The sequence below is a fragment of the Pelodiscus sinensis genome, chromosome 5 (genome assembly GCF_052426305.1).
Source record: "Pelodiscus sinensis isolate ZL-2025 chromosome 5, ASM5242630v1, whole genome shotgun sequence".
Classification (NCBI taxonomy): domain Eukaryota; kingdom Metazoa; phylum Chordata; order Testudines; family Trionychidae; genus Pelodiscus; species Pelodiscus sinensis.
The window spans coordinates 101693683-101713591 of record NC_143056.1 but is presented as its reverse complement, the minus strand read 5'-3'; the positions used below and the strand labels follow the sequence as shown (position 1 = coordinate 101713591).

At 44.1% G+C, this 19909-nt stretch overlaps 1 protein-coding gene across 14 annotated transcripts in view; it reads right to left on the bottom strand.

Moving 5' to 3' along the window:
• Positions 1–19909, bottom strand: part of PPFIBP2 (PPFIB scaffold protein 2) — a 246930-nt gene that overhangs the window by 16517 nt on the left and 210504 nt on the right. For 12 of the 14 annotated variants that reach the window (XM_075927828.2, XM_075927829.2, XM_075927826.2 and 9 more), the window contains 8 exons: positions 19069–19110; positions 14776–14917; positions 12607–12639; positions 4789–4927; positions 3889–4017; positions 2516–2666; positions 2187–2298; positions 1415–1503 (listed from right to left, as the gene is read on the bottom strand). In XM_075927828.2, coding sequence (XP_075783943.2) covers positions 1415–1503; positions 2187–2298; positions 2516–2666; positions 3889–4017; positions 4789–4927; positions 12607–12639; positions 14776–14917; positions 19069–19110 — 837 coding nt within the window. The remainder of the gene's footprint in view (positions 1–1414; positions 1504–2186; positions 2299–2515; positions 2667–3888; positions 4018–4788; positions 4928–12606; positions 12640–14775; positions 14918–19068; positions 19111–19909) is intronic. The other 2 variants (XM_075927832.2, XM_075927830.2) reach the window with 2 other exon arrangements.

Here is a 19909-nt window from a genome sequence, read left to right as displayed (position 1 = left end):
GCTGCCCCCCAACTCCTCACCCTCCTTGGCTGTCCTGACTCCTGCCCTTCTCACTGCCCTCGGCCCTCCTGCGACCTGCTCCCCTCCACCAGCCCTTCTCTCCTCCCTGTGCCCACTCCTCCAGTAGCCCCACTCTGATCATGTGAGCTACCCCTCCTCATCCTCTCTTCTAATACCTCCATTTCCTCTCTCCTCTGGTGCTGGTCCCTCCCCTGCAGGTGTCTGCCCTTCTGCTTCACCCCAAAATCTCCTGGCACCTGCACCTTCCCTTAGCCCTGCACCCTCCTGGTGCCTCTCCCTTCCCTTACTGCCCCTGCCCCCTTTGCCCTCTTTTTCCCTGATGCCCACCCCCTCACCACTTTCTGCCCCATTCCCTTCCTGCCCCTGTGCTCTCACACATGCCTTGCTCCATCCCCACCTTTTTCATGCCCACTACTTCTTTCAGCCTTCTCCCAGCACCTACCCCTCTAGCCCCAATGCCCTTCCCCTCTCTTCTCCTCTCCCAATATCACCCTGTCCCCCCTCCCACTGACACCTCCCCTCCTGCTCTTGGGCCCCTGGCATTTGTCTCTCCTGCACCCCTGTCTCTTGGTGCCTTCTCCTCCCCCCGCACAAGCCTCTTCTCCTTCCACCCCTCCCCCTCCGTCCCTCTGCCTCCGCCCAAGCCTAAGCCCCTTCCTTCCTCCCTCCCCCCCGCCACTGCCGCCACCACTGCCGCCGCCGCCACCACTGCCGCCGCATAAGCCCATTCCCTACCTTCTGCCTTCCACGTTGCGGTTGCGGGGCCGGGACCTGCGCTCAAGCCCTGGAGGATGAAGCCGGAACCAGCAAGGCCCCACAACGTGGCCTCCCAGGATTTTTAAAATCCTGGGCCATGACGTCACACCACGTCACGTCATGGCCCGGGCGTTCTCCCCGCCCACGTGCAATGCTGCACATGGGCAGCAGCAGGTGGCCAGAAGGAGCCGCGCATGGCAGGGGCCGAAGGGGATGCTCTGGGGGCGGGGTGGGAGGATGCGCAGGGTGGCCGGCTGCGGGCAGAGCCGGGGAGAGATCCAGCTCCACATAGTGGAGCAGGGCCCCGGCTCTGTAGCTCGCTGGCCGGCACTTCCGGGTTCAGGGGTGCAACCAGGGGAGAAATATCCCAGAACTTCTGACCCCAGCTGCAGCCTTGCAAACCAGTGTGCAAGTGGCACGTTTCTTTCCCCCAAACAGTTGCCAATAAGGAGCATGTTGCTAATATCTGAATGCTATTACTGCTAATGTTAATGGGTTGGGACTGGCAATATGTTGCCATTGATGAGACATGGCTAATGTCAGGACTGCTTTTAAGCAGACTGTACTGTATTTGTAAGATGGAAGGTTCAGCATCAGTCTGAATGGAGGGAAAGCCGTGTTAGGTAAGCTATCTTACCACAGTTAAGTACTGCAACATTCTCCCATCAACTCTGGATTCGTGAAACTGATCTTTGTACTGTGGCAAGCCGATATCATCAAGCCATCCTGAAAATATAAAAAGAATGGAGAAAACAAATCCAGATTTAAAAAGTCTTTTCATATCCAAGAAACAATTCTTGGAGACGAAATTCCATGTTCTCTGTGCTTTCACTCATACTCAGGGTCCCCTGACCCCCTTCAGAAACTCATGTGTCACCTATTCTCTTTTTCACTCCCCTTTCAAGGTTTTCTGCCCTCCCTTTGTCAGATAGCTGGAGGCAGCTCCCCCCAAAACCCACAAATGGCATTCCTGAAATGTTTTAGAGGACAGAATAAATGGCTGAGAATGTCACACAGTCCTCCTCAGGGTGGTTAAATTGGAAGAGTTGCTTGATCTCTGAGGTATTTTTAAGCTGAATTTCTGTTGCCTTTTCCTCAGTCCTAAATTTAGCTAAGGTTCAAACTTCCAAAGAAATAAAAAAGTAAGCGTTGACAACATAAAGCATATTCATTGTAAATGACATTCAAAAAGGCCAAACTTCTAAAATATAAATCTCTTCTACCAATTAAATCTTCCTACTGTCACTGTGGTACAGTATGTTTAGACACTCAATCCTCTGACTTTAATATACATTTCCATGAAAAGCTCTCATTCACTGTGTCCAAGAAACACTTGAAACATTTTCATTACTTTTCAATTGAGGCAAAACCTCCAAAATCTCTAGTCCCAAAGTTCTACAAGCACTTACGTGTCACCCAGATATGATCTAGTTGTGCAGACTTATCATCCTGTTTTGTATTTATTGATTTAACAGCCAAAACTAATTTCTTCCTGTGCAGAGGATGTTTTATTCCTAGTTCCTGTAATAAAACCAATGATAACAAATAGTTTGTACGTGGTGCCATACATGTGAGAGAAACTGATTTTAGTTTTTGCTACATAAAGACGACTATACACCTTTTTGAATTAGCTGCTATATTTTGATGCTTGAATCTAAATGTAGCTAATGGACTGATACAATAAAGGACCAGCCATTTACATCTCCCTTATACACAGCAACAATTCCAGATTTCTTACCTTTTCCATGTCCTGAGGTGTTGCTGTTAATAACATGTGGCCAGAAGTCACCCACTGCCGTGCAAAAATGACATACTGACCAAGACCGAAGTCCTCAAGCCAGTTACAAACCCTTTCAGTGCTCCACTGAGCAAAGGGAGCATTGTTGTCACTGAAAAGCAAAATCCCAGTATTAGGATCACCTGAAAGAGAATTAACTGACTCTTCAGAAAAGCCTTCTAACCTGGCAGTGGGAGGTTAGTAAATGCTTTCACAATAGCTATATTTTAAATCACGTCACTTTTAAATATAATTTTCCAGCTTCCATTAAAAAAAACCCACCCCATAGCAAGTAGAAAGTTGGAGCCTGATCCTGCAAGGTTCATTGTCTTTAGTTGATAGCACTGAGAAATATTTAAAAGACAATAAACAAATTAACTTGAATTCATGGCTTATACATGGCTTTGATCTTCTTTGAAGAGCAGCCAAAAGGTGCATTTGTATCAGGGTCTCTGTGATTTGGTTCATACTCTGTTCTCTGTATTGCAGTAAAAAGAACTGACACCTAGCTTTGGAGTACATAATATGGCAAATATACATTGCGATACAGAGAATGCTAATCTGAACGTTCTTACATAGTTTTAGTTCTACCTACTCTTGAAAAATTCAGCAGAAGAGAAAGGAGAGAAGTTTCCATGTGGGGAAAGTTAAGATCGAATCCTTGACTACGAATCATCCTATACCTCAGAGGTGGGCAATAATTTTTGACCAGTGGCCACATCAGAAATGTTTGACTCTGGAAGGGGCAGGGCCTCAGGCTGAAGGGGCAAGGCCAGGACACTTCTGTGCTTCTCCACCCACAGACCCTGATTGGTTGGGAGTGGGGGAGTATGCAAAGTCTTGCCCCCTCCCCCCCGTCTTCCCCAGGGAACCACCAGCTGTTCTGAACAGCTGGCGGTTCCCTCTAGGTACCCGTGTCCCTGGCAGTGGGAGGAGACTTCGCACTCCCTCCACCCCCAGGTCAGTCAGGCCTGAGGAGGGGGAATATGTGAAGTCTCTCATGACAAGGCCTCCATGGGCTGGATCAACCCACTTGGGGGGCCAGATCCAGCCCACGGAGACCCTTTTGCCCACCCCAGTCTAGTTCTTCCCAAAGCAGGGAATGAAAAGGAGTTCATGCTTCATTTGCTCTCTGTTACAAGAGCAGTTATGGCTTCTCAGACTTTCCAACCAGAAGCTCAATACCTCCTGCAACTGCAACAGTGCAAAGAGGATGCATCAGAAATACCCTTCCTAGTTATAGTGAAATTCAATTGTTGTGAAGTAAGCTGGCCTACACTTCATCACAGGAGATACATTCCGTTCAAAGATACACTGAAAGTAAAAGTGATTACCTCTTCTGCCCCTTTGTTTCCTTTGATCTAGATAATCGAGGTCCAGCTGTTGCACGGAGACCACCTCTTCGAAATTCAGCTAAACCTAGATCATCTGTGTGGAAGTTACCTGACTGAGTTCTTCTTATTCTGTACAGAGAGCAAAACACCATGTATTAGAGCATGACATCCAGCATTTCTATTTAATCCATAAAAGGGATATACACAGAAAGGCACCTTAGCTCTCCAGTAAGCCCAAAACATTTATACTAAAGCTGGAGAGAAGCTATGGAACTCACCAATCATGTCAGCTTTGTGTAAGTTCCAATGAAACTTTTAGATCTGGCTATTACACTTATTAGCGGGAATCATTTAATAATCTTTTCTTGAGCAAATGATGAAGGTTGCAGAGACGATTAGATAAGGCAGCTAGTCCAAACCACGTGAAAGCAAAGTGCTCTGCGAGTAACGCTGCTCAGTCCCGACACTGTACCCCAAATAGTCGAAGTGCCTGGACTCAGACTACCAAACAACTGGTGGCTTGGAAAAGACAAGTGTCTAACAGGTTAAGACTAAGCCTGTATTTGCAACTTTTGCCTTCAGACATGGAAGGCATTTTAAAAAAATGGTAATTAAAGTTTTTGGCTTCCATCCAACGTATGACATTAATAAATTAGAGAACTTCTCCTTCGTACAGTATGTCTGTTCCTAGATTTGAGGAATCTATTACCTCAGTCTGAGCCATACATACATACCTGCCCACGTGGACATACAGAGTTGCTGGTTTTGCTTATTGCATTTGACATTTTGTTTTATTACAGGTACAGATTCTCTAGCTCTTCTAGAACATGATGTACACTGAAAATGTTGTGATCTGAAATAGTTTGATAGGACATGGATATGGAATGAAGAAGATCTTACTTTCCCCATATTTTCCTGATGCCTTTTGGACTCCTTTTATTTTCTGGAGACAATGGAGACTGTGGACCTGATTCTCTTCCAGAAGAAAGGGGTGAAAGTTCCTCTAAAATTATTGTACCATCCATATTCTCTGTCTCTCCTGAGATAAATACAGTAGCCAAGTTATTTATTAAACTACATGTCCATAAAGTACAAGCTATTTATCTAGAAGGCAATGTTTCACAATGGCTTTAAAAATTGAATTCATTCACTAAACAAATGCAACTATGCAGAAAGTGAGTATACACACAGTCAGACAAGTTAGACTAATTGTGAAGTCTGTGAATCACTTAGCAAAAGCTTGAGTGTGTAACCCCATTTATTTTCACCTCTGAAAGTCATATAGATAGTTTACAGCTAATTCAAGAAATCCACTAAAAGCCAAATTCTGCTCTCAAGTACACCAGTACTTTCCCAGTAAAGTCACTGGAGTACAATACAGCCCTTCTCTGTGAGAAGACACACAATTTGTGTCACAGTAGTGTCACTGATTAGGAAAGTTCCTTAAATAGAAGTACAGGTTGAACCTCTCTAGGGGTATGTCTACACTACAAAGTTAATTCGAACTAACAGACGTTAGTTCGAATTAACTTTGACAGGCGCTACACATGCAAACCGCTAGTTCGAACTTAATTCGAACTAGCGGTGCGCTTAATTCGAACTAGGTAAACCTCATTCCACGAGGACTAACGCCTAGTTCGAATTAAGTAGTTCGAATTAAGGGCTGTGTAGCCACTTAATTCGAACTAGTGGGAGGCTAGCCCTTCCCAGCTTTCCCTGGTGGCCACTCTGGGCACCACCAGGGAAACTCTTCTGCCCCCCTCCCGGCCCCGGAGCCCTTAAAGGGGCACGGGCTGGTTACGGTGTCCGTGCCAGGTGCAAGCCTGCCAGCACCCAGCCAGCAGACCCTGCACCTGGCATGGCTTGAGCCAGCCACCCACTTCCACCCAGCCCTCCGCCTCTTCCCGGGACCAGGCTGGCGGCTCCCGGGAGCCTGCCCGGGTCCGCAAGAGGCGGGCGCCCGCCTGGTCTAGTGTGGACATCGTGGACCTCATCCACAACCTCCGCACTAGGCACAGGAAAGTGGCCGTCTAGGGCAGGATAGCTGCCAGCCTGGCCACCCAGGAGCAGGTGTGCATGAAAATCAGGGTGGTCCAGTGAGACCCCCGACCTGAGCCCTGAGGTTAGAATGGCCGTACTGGGTCAGACCAAAGGTCCATCTAGCCCAATAGCCTGTCTGTCGACAGTGGCCAACACTAGGTACCCTGGAGGGGATGGACCGAAGACAATGACCAAGCCATTTGTCTCGTGCCATCCGTCTCCAGCCTTCCACAGAGGCCAGGGACACCATTTCTACCCCCTGGCTAATAACACTCCATGGACCCAACCTCCATGACTTTATCTCACTTCTCTTTAAACTCTGTTCTAGTTCTAGCCTTCACAGCCTCCTGCGGCAAGGAGTTCCACAGATTGACTATTTGCTTTGTGAAGAAGAACTTTCTGTTATTAGTTTGAAGCCTGCTACCCATTCATTTCATTTGGTGTCCTCTGAAGAACTTTTCTTTATGCACCCTCTCCACACCACTTATGCTTTTATAGACCTCTATCATATCCCCCCTCAGTCTCCTCTTTTCTAAGCTGAAAAGTCCCAGTCTCTTTAGCCTCTCTTCATATGGGACCTGTTCCAAACCCCTGATCATTTTAGTTGCCCTCCCCTCTCCCACCCTCTCTCTTCCCCTCTCTCACCTCCTTTTCCCAGTCTTCCCGAGTTTTGTTCAATAAAGAGAGTTTCTATTTTTGAACACATGTGTCCTTTATTTTGTACATCAGGAAGGGGGGGGCTAGGGAGGGGTAAGTGGAAGGAGGTGAGGGAGGAATGGGGTACAAGCCCCCAGTGGGGAGGACTGGGGTGGCTCTGTGGTCTCCTCGGGGTGGAAGCTTTCCTGTAGTCCCCCGATTGACTCCCCCCCCGGATGGCAGCCTGTGGCAAGTGCAGCCGGGCTGATGGCCGAGTGCTGTGATGTTCCGCGTGTGGGCACTCAGGGCACTCCAAGCCAGTACAGCTTTGCAAGTGGGGAACCCCTGAGAACTGTCTGTCCGGGGTGGGAGTCAGGTCCCTTTAAGCACAGCCCTCGGCTAGCCTGAGACAGCAGCTCCACGATCTAAGTCCTACTCTGATGCCCTGCTGGCACTGCTTCCGGCCATCCTTAACCTTGGTTCAGGGTCTCCTCAGTGTGGACATGCTAGTTCGAATTAGCAAAACGCTAATTTGAACTAGTTTTTAAGTCTGGATGCGCTAATTCGAATTAGCTTAGTTCGAATTAACTAATTTGAACGAAGTTAGTTCGAATTAGCGCTGTAGTGTAGACATACCCTAGTACAGCAGCCTTGGGACCTGACTGGTGCCAAACCAGAGAATTTGCTGAACCACAGGAGGTCAGTATTGTCTATCAGCATTACCAACACTTCCACTGCTTACTGGGCTTTCAGAAGACATTTAGAGGTAAATTAGAGCTAAGTAACAGCACAAAACAAAGAGCCAGGGCTGGTGGTTGTTTACAAACTTTATAGGTCTGCTGGAAACTTCGCCAGGACATCTGGCTAAGTAAAATCCTGGCAGACCATGGCTGTAGCTGAACCAGAGATTGAACTAGAGAGGTTCAATCTGTAACATCAGTCATACAGTAAATAGCATTTAGTGCAATGCATGGCTGCCACCATGTGGGGTGTGGCTGGATCAGATGTTTAAAGATTAAGGAAAACAATGAGGGGCCTAAGCAGACTTGTCATAGCAGCTCTATGTTGCTTTAGTGCAATCAGTCTCATTAACAAACAGGAGCTGATCTGGTCAATGCAATTTATATCTTGCCTGTAGCTAACAAAATAGTTTATAGATACTGGCAGCATGGCCCTCTGGTGGACAGATGATCAGAACTGTCCAAGTGCATGTTATAACAACTTCTAATTCCCTCTGATTGTAATAATGAAGTCTGAGGTGATCCTAATGTGTAGATTCAGGGCCAAATAATGGAGTTATGCCAGTAAAAAATTTGGATCAATCTGACAATGTGAAATCCTGATTGGTCAAGAAGTGCCACAAGAAACTTTTCTATAGTGAACGTTTCACACATTTGTGAAATCATGAGGAACAGTGTTATAGGCAAACTCACTTTCTAGTTCACTTGTCTAATTCTAGAGTTATTTTAATTTTCCTGACCTTCCATCTTAGAAATGCCGTCAGAAAGAAATGGAAACAGGGCTAAGGTTTGTTGCAGTTGTTATTTTTACTCTTCCCTACATCTTTCCTAGACATTGGAGTAACTGAGCAACATGATTAAATATTGGTTCCAATCCCAGCTGTGGGGGAGAGGGTACTTCTATGGAAAAAAGCCCCATTTAGACTCAGGGACAAAGCTGTCTCATTCGTAGGACAAAGTGGGATGGCTGCTCCAGGCCTCGAAATTTGGGAGGCCTCATGATGGCCGCCCCAACCGTCCTATGGACAGGAGAGACCCCAGGGGATTACGGGGCCTGGCATGGGATGGCAGCATGGGTTCTCCCCCACACTCGCCCCACACTCACCTCTCTTGACTGGTTATGCTCTGCTTCTCTGTGGCAGAGGGATAGGGAGTGCCCCAGCCTGAAAGTGACCCGCTTCTCACCACCGCGGAGTAGCAGGGTGCAGTGGGCAGGGCGTGTGGTGCAGGAGAGTGGAACAGGCCACCGGATAGCTCTAGCTCCCTGCTGCTGCAGAGTGTGTGTGTGGGGGAGGGGGCGGGGGGAGGGAAGGGGTTTGGTGGGGGGGGCGGGGCTGTGCAAAGGCAACCTCTGCTGTCACCCACAGTCCCTCAGGTTATGTTGCTTGGGGAAAGCGAGCAAGGAGGCAGAGCAAGAGCGGAGCACAGGCAGAGCAGGGACAGGGATGGGGAAGGATTGAACGGAGCAGGGGTGGGGTGGAGAAGAGGTAGAGTGGGGGCAGGGCCTGTGGCAGGGGAGTTGCCCTGGGCCTCACACCTCAGATTTACACACTAGATCTTGAGTACCAGATTTCAATCTTCTTATAATATCATACATCCAACAAAGTGGATTTTTGGCCACGAAAGCTCATGCTCAAATAAATCTGTTAGAGTATGTCTACACTAGCATGTTAATTCAAGCTAGGTAGGCAAATCAGGCAACCAGAGTTGCAAATAAAGCCCGGGATTTAAATACCCAGGACTTTATTTGCATGTTCCCGTCTGGCTGCCATTTTTAAATCACCCTTAGTTCGAACAAACTGCCCGCGGCTACACGTGGCAGTTTAAAGTTAATCCGAACTAAGGGGGATTTAAAAATGGTGGCCGGATGGGAACATGCAAATAAAGCCCGGGGTATTTAAATCCTGAGCTTCATTTGCAACTCCGGTTGCCTGATTTGCCTACATAACTTGAATTAACGAGCTAGTGTAGACATACCCTGCGTCTTTAAGGTGCCACAGGACTCCTCATTGCTTTTTGCAGATACAAACTAAGATAGCTCTCCCTCTGATACTAATCTCCCCATCGTATGCAAGGAAAAACCACAGTGGCTTCAATGGGAGTTTTGGCACAGGAAAACAATCTTTGACTTTAAGTCCCTGAGAGCAGGACCTTTTTCACTGTGTTGTACAGTACTTGGGACAATGGTGTCTTGCTTACAGAGTAGATATCAATAGTTTGCTGTCAGACTGGGAGCGTGTATCTAGTGCTATCCTGCAGTGGTCAGTCCTGGATCCTGTACTATCCAATATTTTCATTAATGACTAGAATGGATAATGGTGGGTATGCTTATAAAATTTGCAGATGGCACTGCATTGGGAGGGTTAAGAAACATTTTGAAAGACACAATCAGAATTCAAAATGATGTTGACAGATTGGACAGTTGATCTGAATTCAACAAGATGAAAATCTATAAAGACAAATACAAAGTCTTTCACTAAAGAAGGAAAAATCAAGCACACAACTACAAAATGGGGAACAGACTTCTGATAATGTAGGGATTTATAGTGCATCACAAATTGAATCCATACTTCAAGTATGGATTGGATAAATGGACTGAAAGATGGATAGAAAGCCCAATGGGTAGTGATCAATGGCTTGATGCTGGTTGGTGGCTGGTATCAAGTGGAGTGCCAAGGGGTTGGTTCTAGGGCTTGAACTTCTTTATTTCTGTCCTGGATGAGGGGATGGATTGCACCTTCAGCAAACTTGCAGATGACACCAAACTAGGGGGAAGAGGTTGATATGTTGGAGGGCAGGGATAGGGTCCAGAGTGACCAAGACACATTGGAGGATTGGGCCAAAAGAAATCTGATGAGGTTCAACAGGGACAACTGCAATCCTGCACTTGGGACAGACGAATCCCAAGCACTGCTATAGGCTGGAGACCGACTGGCTAAGCAGCTATTCATCAGAAAAGGACCTGGGGATTACAGTGGATGAGAAGCTGGATATGAGTCAACAGTGTGCCCTTGTAGGCAAGAAGGTTAATGGCATATTGGGATGCATTAGGAGGAGCATTGCCAGCAGATCCAGAGAAGTGACTATTCCCCTTTATTTGGCACTGATGAAGCTACATCTGGAGTATTGCGTCCAGTTCTGCCCTCTGCTCCGCATTACAGAAAGGATGTGGCTGCATTGGAGAGGGATTTGGGGGCGGGAGCTCATGACCTGTGAGGAAAGACTGAGGGATTTGGGTTTGTTTAGTCTGCAGAAGAGTGAGGGGGGATTTGATAGCAGCCTTCAACTTCCTGAAGGGAGGTTCCAAAGAGGATGGAGAGAGGCTGTTCTCAGTAGTGAGGGATGGCAGAACAAGGAGCAATGGTCTCAAGTTACAATGGGGGAGGTCTACGTTGGATATTAGGAAAAACTCTTTCTCTAGGAGGGTGGTGAAGCCCTGGAATGGGTTCCCTTGGGACATGGTGGAATCTCCATCCCTAGAGGCTTTTAAGTCTCGGCTTGACAAAGCCCTGGCTGGGATGATTTCATTGGGATTGGTCCTGCTTTGGGCAGGGGGCTGGACTCCTGACCTCTGTGATTCTGGCGTGTATTAACTAGAGTGTCATATGTAAGACATTGGAGGAACGGTCGTGCCCCACTCTATTTGGTTTTGGTAAGACCTCACCTTGGGTGTCACATCTTAAGAATGGTGTGGAGAAACTGGACAGAGTCCAGCAGAAGCAACACAAATGATTAAAAGGTTTAGAAAATCTGAGGCAAGGTTAAAAAACTGGGCATGTTTAGTCTGGAGAAAAGGAGACTGAGGAGGGACCAAATAACACTCTTCAAATATGTTAAGAGCTGTTTTAAAGAGGATGGTGATCATTTGTTCTTCATGTCACTGAAATAATGGGCTTAATCTGTAGCAAGGGAGATTTAAATAAGATATTAGGAAAGACTTTCTGATATAAGGGTAGTTAAGTTCTAGAATAGGCATCCAAGGGGAACTGTGAAATCACCACCATTGAAGGCTTTTAAAAACAGGCTGGACACACACTTATCACAGATGGTTTATGGTTATTTGGTCCTCCCACAGCACACGGGGCTGGACTTTAGGCCCTTCCGGCCCTACATTTCTATGATTCTGTAAGACTGGAGTTTGTAGGCACAATCTCAACACAAATAGCAAATAATAATCAACTGATCAATTTTTTTTTGCATAAAGGGCAAGTTTATATAAAAGCATTTGTATTAATGATGTTTATAAGTTTGTAATTAATATTTAATATCTTAACACTAAGGGTACGTCTAAACTACATGCCTCCGTCGACGGAGGCATGTAGATTAGCCAGATCGGCAGAGGGAAATGAAGCCACGATTAAAATAATCGCGGCTTCATTTAAATTTAAATGGCTGCCCCGCTCTGCCGATCAGCTGTTTGTCGGCAGATCGGGGCAGTCTGGATGCGACGCGCCGACAAAGAAGCCTTTCTTGATCGGCACAGGTAAACCTGGTTTCACGAGGCATACCTGTGCCGATCAAGAAAGGCTTCTTTGTCGGCGCGTCGCGTCCAGACTGCCCCGATCTGCCGACAAACAGCTGATCGGCAGAGCAGGGCAGCCATTTAAATTTAAATGAAGCCGCGATTATTTTAATCGCGGCTTCATTTCCCTCTGCCGATCTGGCTAATCTACATGCCTCCGTCGACGGAGGCATGTAGTTTAGACACACCCTAACTTCTTAAGAGATTTTGCTTTAATAAGAATCAGATTTTTCCAAAGCTCTCATCATTGGCTGCTATCATGGCTTCCAAGTTAATGGGTCTTTTACCAAATTTCAGTGGAAGGAGAACGAGTCCATTGTTGAGTACTTCTGAAAATCCCATGCTAAGATTATGCCTATACTTAAAATGATATAGGGCATAGCTGAAGAACTATAACATTTTATTGCTATCACTACCAACAACTAGGGGAGGGGTTCTCCTGCCACTATAGTTAATCCTCCTCTCCAAGAGTTGGTCAATGGAAGAATTTTGCCAATGACCTAGTGCTGTCTATACTGGGAGGGAAGGGGGGTTAGGCGGGCATAGCTATGTCTTGGGGTGAAATTTTCACCTCCCCGACTGACACTTATCTGCCAAAATAAGTTCCCAGTATGAACTAGACTGAATACTTTAAAAAGAAAAGCTGCTCTATTGTTTCAGGATTGTACTTGCCTAATTAGGACTTCTAACATTCACTAGCATTTTTAAAAGGAGAAAAACAGAAAAGAATGCAGGAAAATTCATAGCAGGTTACAGTTGCATCTCGATTGGATACAGTACCTAATATCGGTGCACTAATACTTCTGATGCGATCTTCAGTCATTCCAAGCAGCAGATAGCCAGAGGAAGAAGCAAAGATGATGGGAAATCCAGCAAAATGAAGTTACAGAAAAGCAAAGAAATAAATAACCAAGCATCAAAGGTGGTGAGGGGTGGGGAATGACAGAAAGTAAAGTTACACTGTAAATGAAAGTGGATTTGCAATGGCACATATGAACCCTAAAAAGTTCTGCACAAATTGTTAGGTAAAATGGAGATGACTTTTTTTGTTTATTACTAACAATACTTTATTTTTACCTCATCTCAGTCAACTGTAATGTGTTGCAAACCTACTGTACAGCTTGAAAACCAACAAACATCTCAGAATGAGAAATCCCAAAGCAACATGGAATTAATTAGAAATGGGGAAACTGAGATCAGTGGGAAGAGTGGGTACTCAGCATATTTAATAATTAGACTCCATAATTAGGACCTGATCTAGTAAAGCACTTAAATATATATGTAGCTTAAGTGATTTGATGAAATGGAGTCTTAAATCCATATATAAGCAATCAACAGTGAGATGATCATAGGCACAAAGGACATGAAGGTACCTAGCCCCATTAGCAAATTCCATTTCAGGTATGTAACTTTAGGCCTTAATACAATAAATACAAGCTTAAAACAGACAACAATTTGCAAAGAAGCTACAACTTCTTCCAAATTCAAAATTGGATGTGTCTCTTTTTCCCCTAGTAAATTAATCTTCCTCTCCTTAGTATCAATATGTTACATGCGATATACACTGTTAACAAATTAGACCACATTTCATGCTAGTTAGACTGTTCCCAAATAATAAAATACATCTTTTTAGTCAGATTGTTAATATCTTGTGGTGTGTCTAGACTACAGGGTTTTGTCGACAAAAGTGGACTTTTGTCGACAAAACTATACCTGCGTCCACACTGCTTTTGAGTTATGTCGACATAACGTTGAGAAAACTCAGCAGTTTTGTCGACATATGTAAACCTCATTCTACGAGGAATAACGCCTTTTGTTGACAGAGTTCTGTCGATAGAAGGCATTGTTGCATCTACACTGTTCTTTGTGTCCACACTGTTATGTCGACAAAGCGGCTTGCTTTGTTGACAGAACTGGATGTAGTCTAGATGCTCTTTGTCGACAGAAAACTTCTGTCGACAAAACCCTGTAGTCTAGACGTACCCTTGGGGTAAAGTAAATTCTTCAAATAACTTTCTTAGTCAACTGTTTTGTAGCTTGTCTTTATCTTAGCTTGACTAGCTGTTTTGTTTATCAAAAGAGGTGAAAGCAATAGAGTTCCCAGGAAGGCTATGCATTGAACAATTATTACTTATTATTCCCAGAACCATGAGCAAGTGGGACTTGAACTAAAATCCTAATTTCAACCAACAGAAATTTGTTCCCCACTATAATCCCCTGCCCAAATATCTATTTTTTCATTGCTTAAAATGATTTATCTAACATCCAAGGGTGTGTCTACATTGCACCGTTATTTCAAAATAACAATGTGAGCATCTAAACAGCCATTCCATTATTTCATAATAATTTCAAAATAATGGACATCTTATTCCGAAATCTGTAAACCTCATTCTATGAGCAATAATGTTTATTCCGAAATAAGGCATTTATAGACACTCCACTGCTGCTATTTTGAAATAGCCCCTCACCAGGGCCATTCTACGTTATTCCTCCCCAGTGCCTCCTGGGACTCTAAATCGAGATAGAACATCCACATTAGAGAAGCCTGCCTCGGACTAATTTTGAGGTTTCCCTGCCATGTAGACATGCTATTTTGAAATAAGCTATTTCAGAATAACTCTTCCGGAATAGCTTATTGCAAAATTAGCGTGCAATGTAGACGTACCCCAAGAAAGTGATGCTAACAAAGTTTTTACCATTCAGCATAATAGAAATCAGTACTGTAGAGTCATTTTTTACTTTGCAATGGGCTAAGTTTATGCATCATTTTGCTTTCAAGCACCTACTTAAAAAAGAACAGAAATTTCATTCCTGGACCCTCTACCTATAACAGCCCACTGTTCTAGCTTAAAGGAATATAAAACATTTGCTACATCTGCTGGATTTCATAAAGGAGTTTGTTTATATTTATGCACAATTGGTCAAACACAGCAAAAGATGAATACTTACTCAGGCTCAGTGCACTGTTGTCTTCATTGTCATTCATTAGGGAAGTAGGAGTATTGTATGTTCCATGATCTCCATTGTGTGTGGGTCGAAGAAGTTTCCCTGGTAAGGTCTGATATTTGCTACTCTTTGCATATGGTTTATTCTGTATTTTTTTTTTTAAAAAAGAAGATATTATTTGTATAACATTTGTGATATAGGCCATTGTGTTTATGCAATGAAAAAGCTATGTGAAGGTCACAAACAGTTTTTAAAACCATAGTTTTCTCCTAAAAGTGAATCAATTTAAAACACAAGGGCTGCGTCTAGACTGGCATGATTTTGTGGAAATACTTTTAACAGAAAAGTATTTCCGTTAAAAGTATTTCCGCAAAAGAGCATCTAGATTGGCATGGATGATTTTGCGCAAAAAGTGCTTTTGCGCAAAAGCATCTGTGCCAAGTATAGATGCGCTTTTGCGCAAGAAAGCTCCGATGGCCATTTTAGCCATCGGGCTTTCTTGCGCAAAAAATTAATGTGCCTGTCTACTCTGGCCCTCTTGCGCAAGTATTCTTGAGCAAGGGGGCTTATCCCTGAGCAGAAGCATCAAAGTATTTGCACAAGAAGCACTGAATTCTTACATTAGAACGTCAGTGCTCTTGCACAAATTCAAGCGGCCAGTGTAGACAGCTGGCAAGTTTTTGCTCAATTGCGCAAAATCTTGCCAGTCTAGATGCACCCAACATGTTTTTCTAGCTAAAGGAAGTGTGTGTTTTTTATAAAAGCTAGAATGCTTCCCCTCTCCACCACCCAGCCTCCAAATTTATAGTGGATTGCTCTGTTAACATGTAAATTATTGTTAAATACATTGCATTTATTTTGTCATTATAATTAATTTTTTTGCCCTTCTTTTCCTCTGCATACTCTCTGGTCCATATTTCATCCTGTTTTTCCATTGTTATTTCCTCTCTCTTCTTCTCTATACATTCCTTCCAACCCTTGCACTCCCCCAAAGAACTGCACCTTAGTAAACTGTGAATCCAGAAGCATTTTTATCTAATTTAGGCCAAGTGTAAATCACCTATCTCTAGTATGTAAATGTAAAAATAAAGATGCAAAACAGAATATCAAACAGAAGACTTATTTTCATGAAAACTAAAGTTAGGTTAAAAACCTGCATTTTTGTAAGAAATAGCGGTGTCTTGGTATGGACACTATTATGAAACTTGTATACAAAATTATACTAAATAATTAAATATGGTTAAAATATTTTTCATATATTTTATATAACTTGCACTAACTTTTTAAAAGATTAGTAATAGTTTTAATATCACTTTTTAGGGAGAAGCATGGACTAATTTATACTTCAGTCATTTCTGTTTAGAATGGTTCCATTAATTCCATTAAATATTCCATATGGTTTTTGCCTCTTTCATACTAGATCGGAGACTACACTTACACCAAGCCATAGTTCTACTCTTAGGGTACATCTACACTGCACTGTTATTTCACAATAACGGTTGTTATTCCGAAATAACAATGTGAGCGTCTACACAGCAATTCCGTTACTTCGAAATAACAGATGGCTTATTCTGACTTCTATAAATCTCATTCCACGAGGAATAATGTTTCTTCCAAAATAGCTATTTTGGAAGTGTGTGTGTGGATGTGGCACATAGAGTTATTTAAAAATAAATGGCCTCCAAGAAATCTCACAGGTGCTCTGCTGGCCACTCTGCCCATACTCATCAGGACTCTATAGTTCCTCTTCCCCTGCAGCCCTTAAAGCTGCAGCCACAGGGGAAAGGGCTTACAACAGGAAGCTAGCTACAGATTCCAGCCACACCACAGCTGCCACAGCAATCAACAGGCCACCATGGCAGACCTTCAAGCCCACCAAGAGCCCTCCACCATTCCCAGGGAGCTGTCTGATGGCTCCCAGGAGCCGTCTGATGGCTCCCAGGAGCCTGCCAGGTACCGCAAGAGGCATGCACTGTCCTGGTATGAGACAGAGATCCTGGACCTCAGTGAGGTTTGGGGTGAGGAGGAAAACCTCCAGGATCTCCACTCCAGATGGTGCAACGCCAACATTTATGATTGCATGGCCAATAGCCTGGCCACCAAGACCACATCCGGACCCAGGAGTAGGTCCAGATGAAAGTCAAAGAGCTCTGACAGGGCTACAGCAGAGTGAGGGAGTGCAGCTCCTGCTCAGGGGCAGAACCACACTCCTGCCCCTATTATCAGAACCTGCCCTGCCTCTTGGTGGGCAGTGCATCCCCTTCCCCACCTGTCATGGTTTACTCAGGGCTGGAGACGCCTATCGTTGCTTGCCAAGGCAATAGAGCCGGTGATGTGGAGGAAGAAGAAGAAGAAGAGGACCTACTATCACCTCAGTGACACTGGAGCCAGTACCCGATGGCCTGGATGTTTTCCTAGGCATCCTCTGAGGCCGGGGAGGGAACATCAACATCACCTTATTTTTCTCACACAGGGAGAAGGTGGCAGACAGAGAGGGGTTGGGGTGCGCTCTTAGCTCGGCCTTCTCGGCCTGGGGAATCGTTCTGCAGTCCATGCACATGGATGTACGTGGTCACATCTGGGTGTCCCGTTGTGTGAGGGTAGGGGCGAGCCAGGCACACAGCTCCAGAAAGGTGGCCTTACTCATACGGAAGTTTTGGAGCTACTGCTGGTCATCCCACTGCTCCACCACCAGGGGGTCCCACCTGTCGAGACTGGTGTCCAGCTGCCAGAAGTAGCGGTGCACAGTGGGGTGCAGCTGGAAGAGCTGTGCTCCCAGACAGAGGTTGAGGGTCTCCTCAAGCAGATCGAGGTCATGTTCCTGCAGGGCCTTGAGGGCAGCCTGCAGAAACTGCAGCACTACAGTCAGGGGCCATCGCATGCCCAGAGGCAGCTCTGGCTCCATAGCACGGTGTGCTGTGGTGTCCAAAGGCTGGGCAACCAGAGCACACACTGCAAATGCTTTGCTGTCCCTCAGAGAAGTAGGGAAACAAGCAGAAGAAGCTGAGAAATGGCTGTCCTGGGGGTCCCTTTAAGCACTTGTCTCAGGTAGCCTCAGGCAACAGCTCCAGGAACCAACTGATGAACTAATGCCCTGCCTGAACTGGTTCCGGGTGGCCTTAAATGCGAGATTTTGAAATAGCTAAGTGCTATTTTGATGCACTTTTTGTGTGTAGACGCACTATTTCGAAATGAAGTGTTCCGGAAGCTAAATTCTGGAATAGCTTATTCCAAAAGGAGTGTGCAGTGTAGATGTATCCATAGTGGTAGGGCCTGTTCTTGACAGTAAGCGTTCACAGCACAAGGCTGTTAAAACACGGATATCTAATATATTGTACTGAAAGTGAGCAATACAAAGGGACCATTTGCTTTTCTGTTGTATAGGTTAAGCTAAGTATAGTAAAACATTGAATTTTGCTATAGCAAATCTTTGTAAGATTACCTACTCTGGCAGGCCAAATTCTCCTACATCATGACTGATTAGAGCAATACAATAGAAACCACGGCTACTACAAATAGATGGAATGTCTTAGATATACAATTATACCACAAGAGTAATGTGTAATTTATTTCACACAGCTATTGTACTTAAGTGTTATTTTCACTGTTTTGCTAAATCCTTTCCTATGCCTCAAACTAATGAGAATAAAAGAGAGAATATAAACTGTTGCTGTGAGTTGTATTTTCTACACAGAGGGTCTTATTTGGCTCACACTGAAGTCAATGCAATTTTTACCATAGATTTCAATGAGAGTTGGATCAGTCTTAGCATGTTTGTCCATTTTCATGGATTAAAACTAGAATAGACCACTGTTATCATTTAATTTGACCTCCACTATAAAACAGGGCAAACAACCTCATCATTAATTTTTAGAGCAAACTGAAAACTCCTATTTGAGCTAGCTATCACAGCTCTAAGTCAAGACTATAAATCTGTCTAAAAGAGACCAAACGATGGAGAATCCATCCCATGCGTAGGTAAATTGTTCCAATGATAAATTACCTTCAGTGTTCTAAAACTGCACTGTAATTATTTTCTGAATTTGTGTAGCTTCAGGTCTCCATCACTAGATCTCTTTATACTTTTTCTGATAGATTTAAGAGTGTTTAAAGAACTAATTTTATTTTCCTTATTAGAATATAGAGATTTTCTTCCTGAGACTCCCCTCCCTTTTTGAATTGTCAGTACTTTATAAAAATAATTTATGAGAATCTGAATGAAAAGTGAAAAAGTAGCCCCTCCATCAATGCACAATCATAGAAGGCAAATGTTAAAGGAGTATACAGTCAATATACCTCTTGTTCTACAACAGGCTCTACTGGTTTCCCGTCTACATACTATGGAGTTGCAGGGAGGATAATTTCAAAGTTTGATGGAAAAAAGTAACAGACAAATGTTAGTATAAACATACACACAACACAAAATAACAGTTTTAGTCTGATTTCTAAGCAATGATTCTATTTGAAGACAGTAAGAGGTCCATTCTCTCCTCATTAAATAATTTATAGCTCATGTCTTTCCCCACCCACTTTACCAAAATGACTACCATCTAGGTTCTGTTGAGGTCAATGGGCTTTTTGCTTTCAACATGCACAGAAGGAGGAGTTCCCTTCACTTCATCCCACACTTACTTATTGCTTTGATCTATCATCTATTTAAGAGACCACAGCAATATAATATTACATAATGATCTAGGATAGGAAGTGAAGAATATCTTACCTAATTAAAGCTGTATGAAGAACTTAGGTAGGAATGTAATTATGCAAACAGTACTTTGACCGGGTCAACAAGACTAACTTCTAATTTAAAAAAAGAAATGCATAGGGATCTTTAATTGTTGCAATCAGAAAGGACCCAAGACTTTAGATTGCATGTAAATTATTGCACCTTCAGCAACAGAGTACCCTTAGTATTGTCTGTTACTGCCTCAGTGGAAGAGTATTGACTATTAAGGCCCTAATCAGCAAAGCAAGTAATCATATACAGTACTTAATTTCAAACTACAAATAATCCCATCCCATTTTTCAGCATAGCAATTAGTACATAGGCCCCCTGCTTTCCTCTAAATTAATCATGCACTTAAATGTAAACACATGTTTCCATGCTTTGTTGATCTGGGTCTTAAACTCACTAATG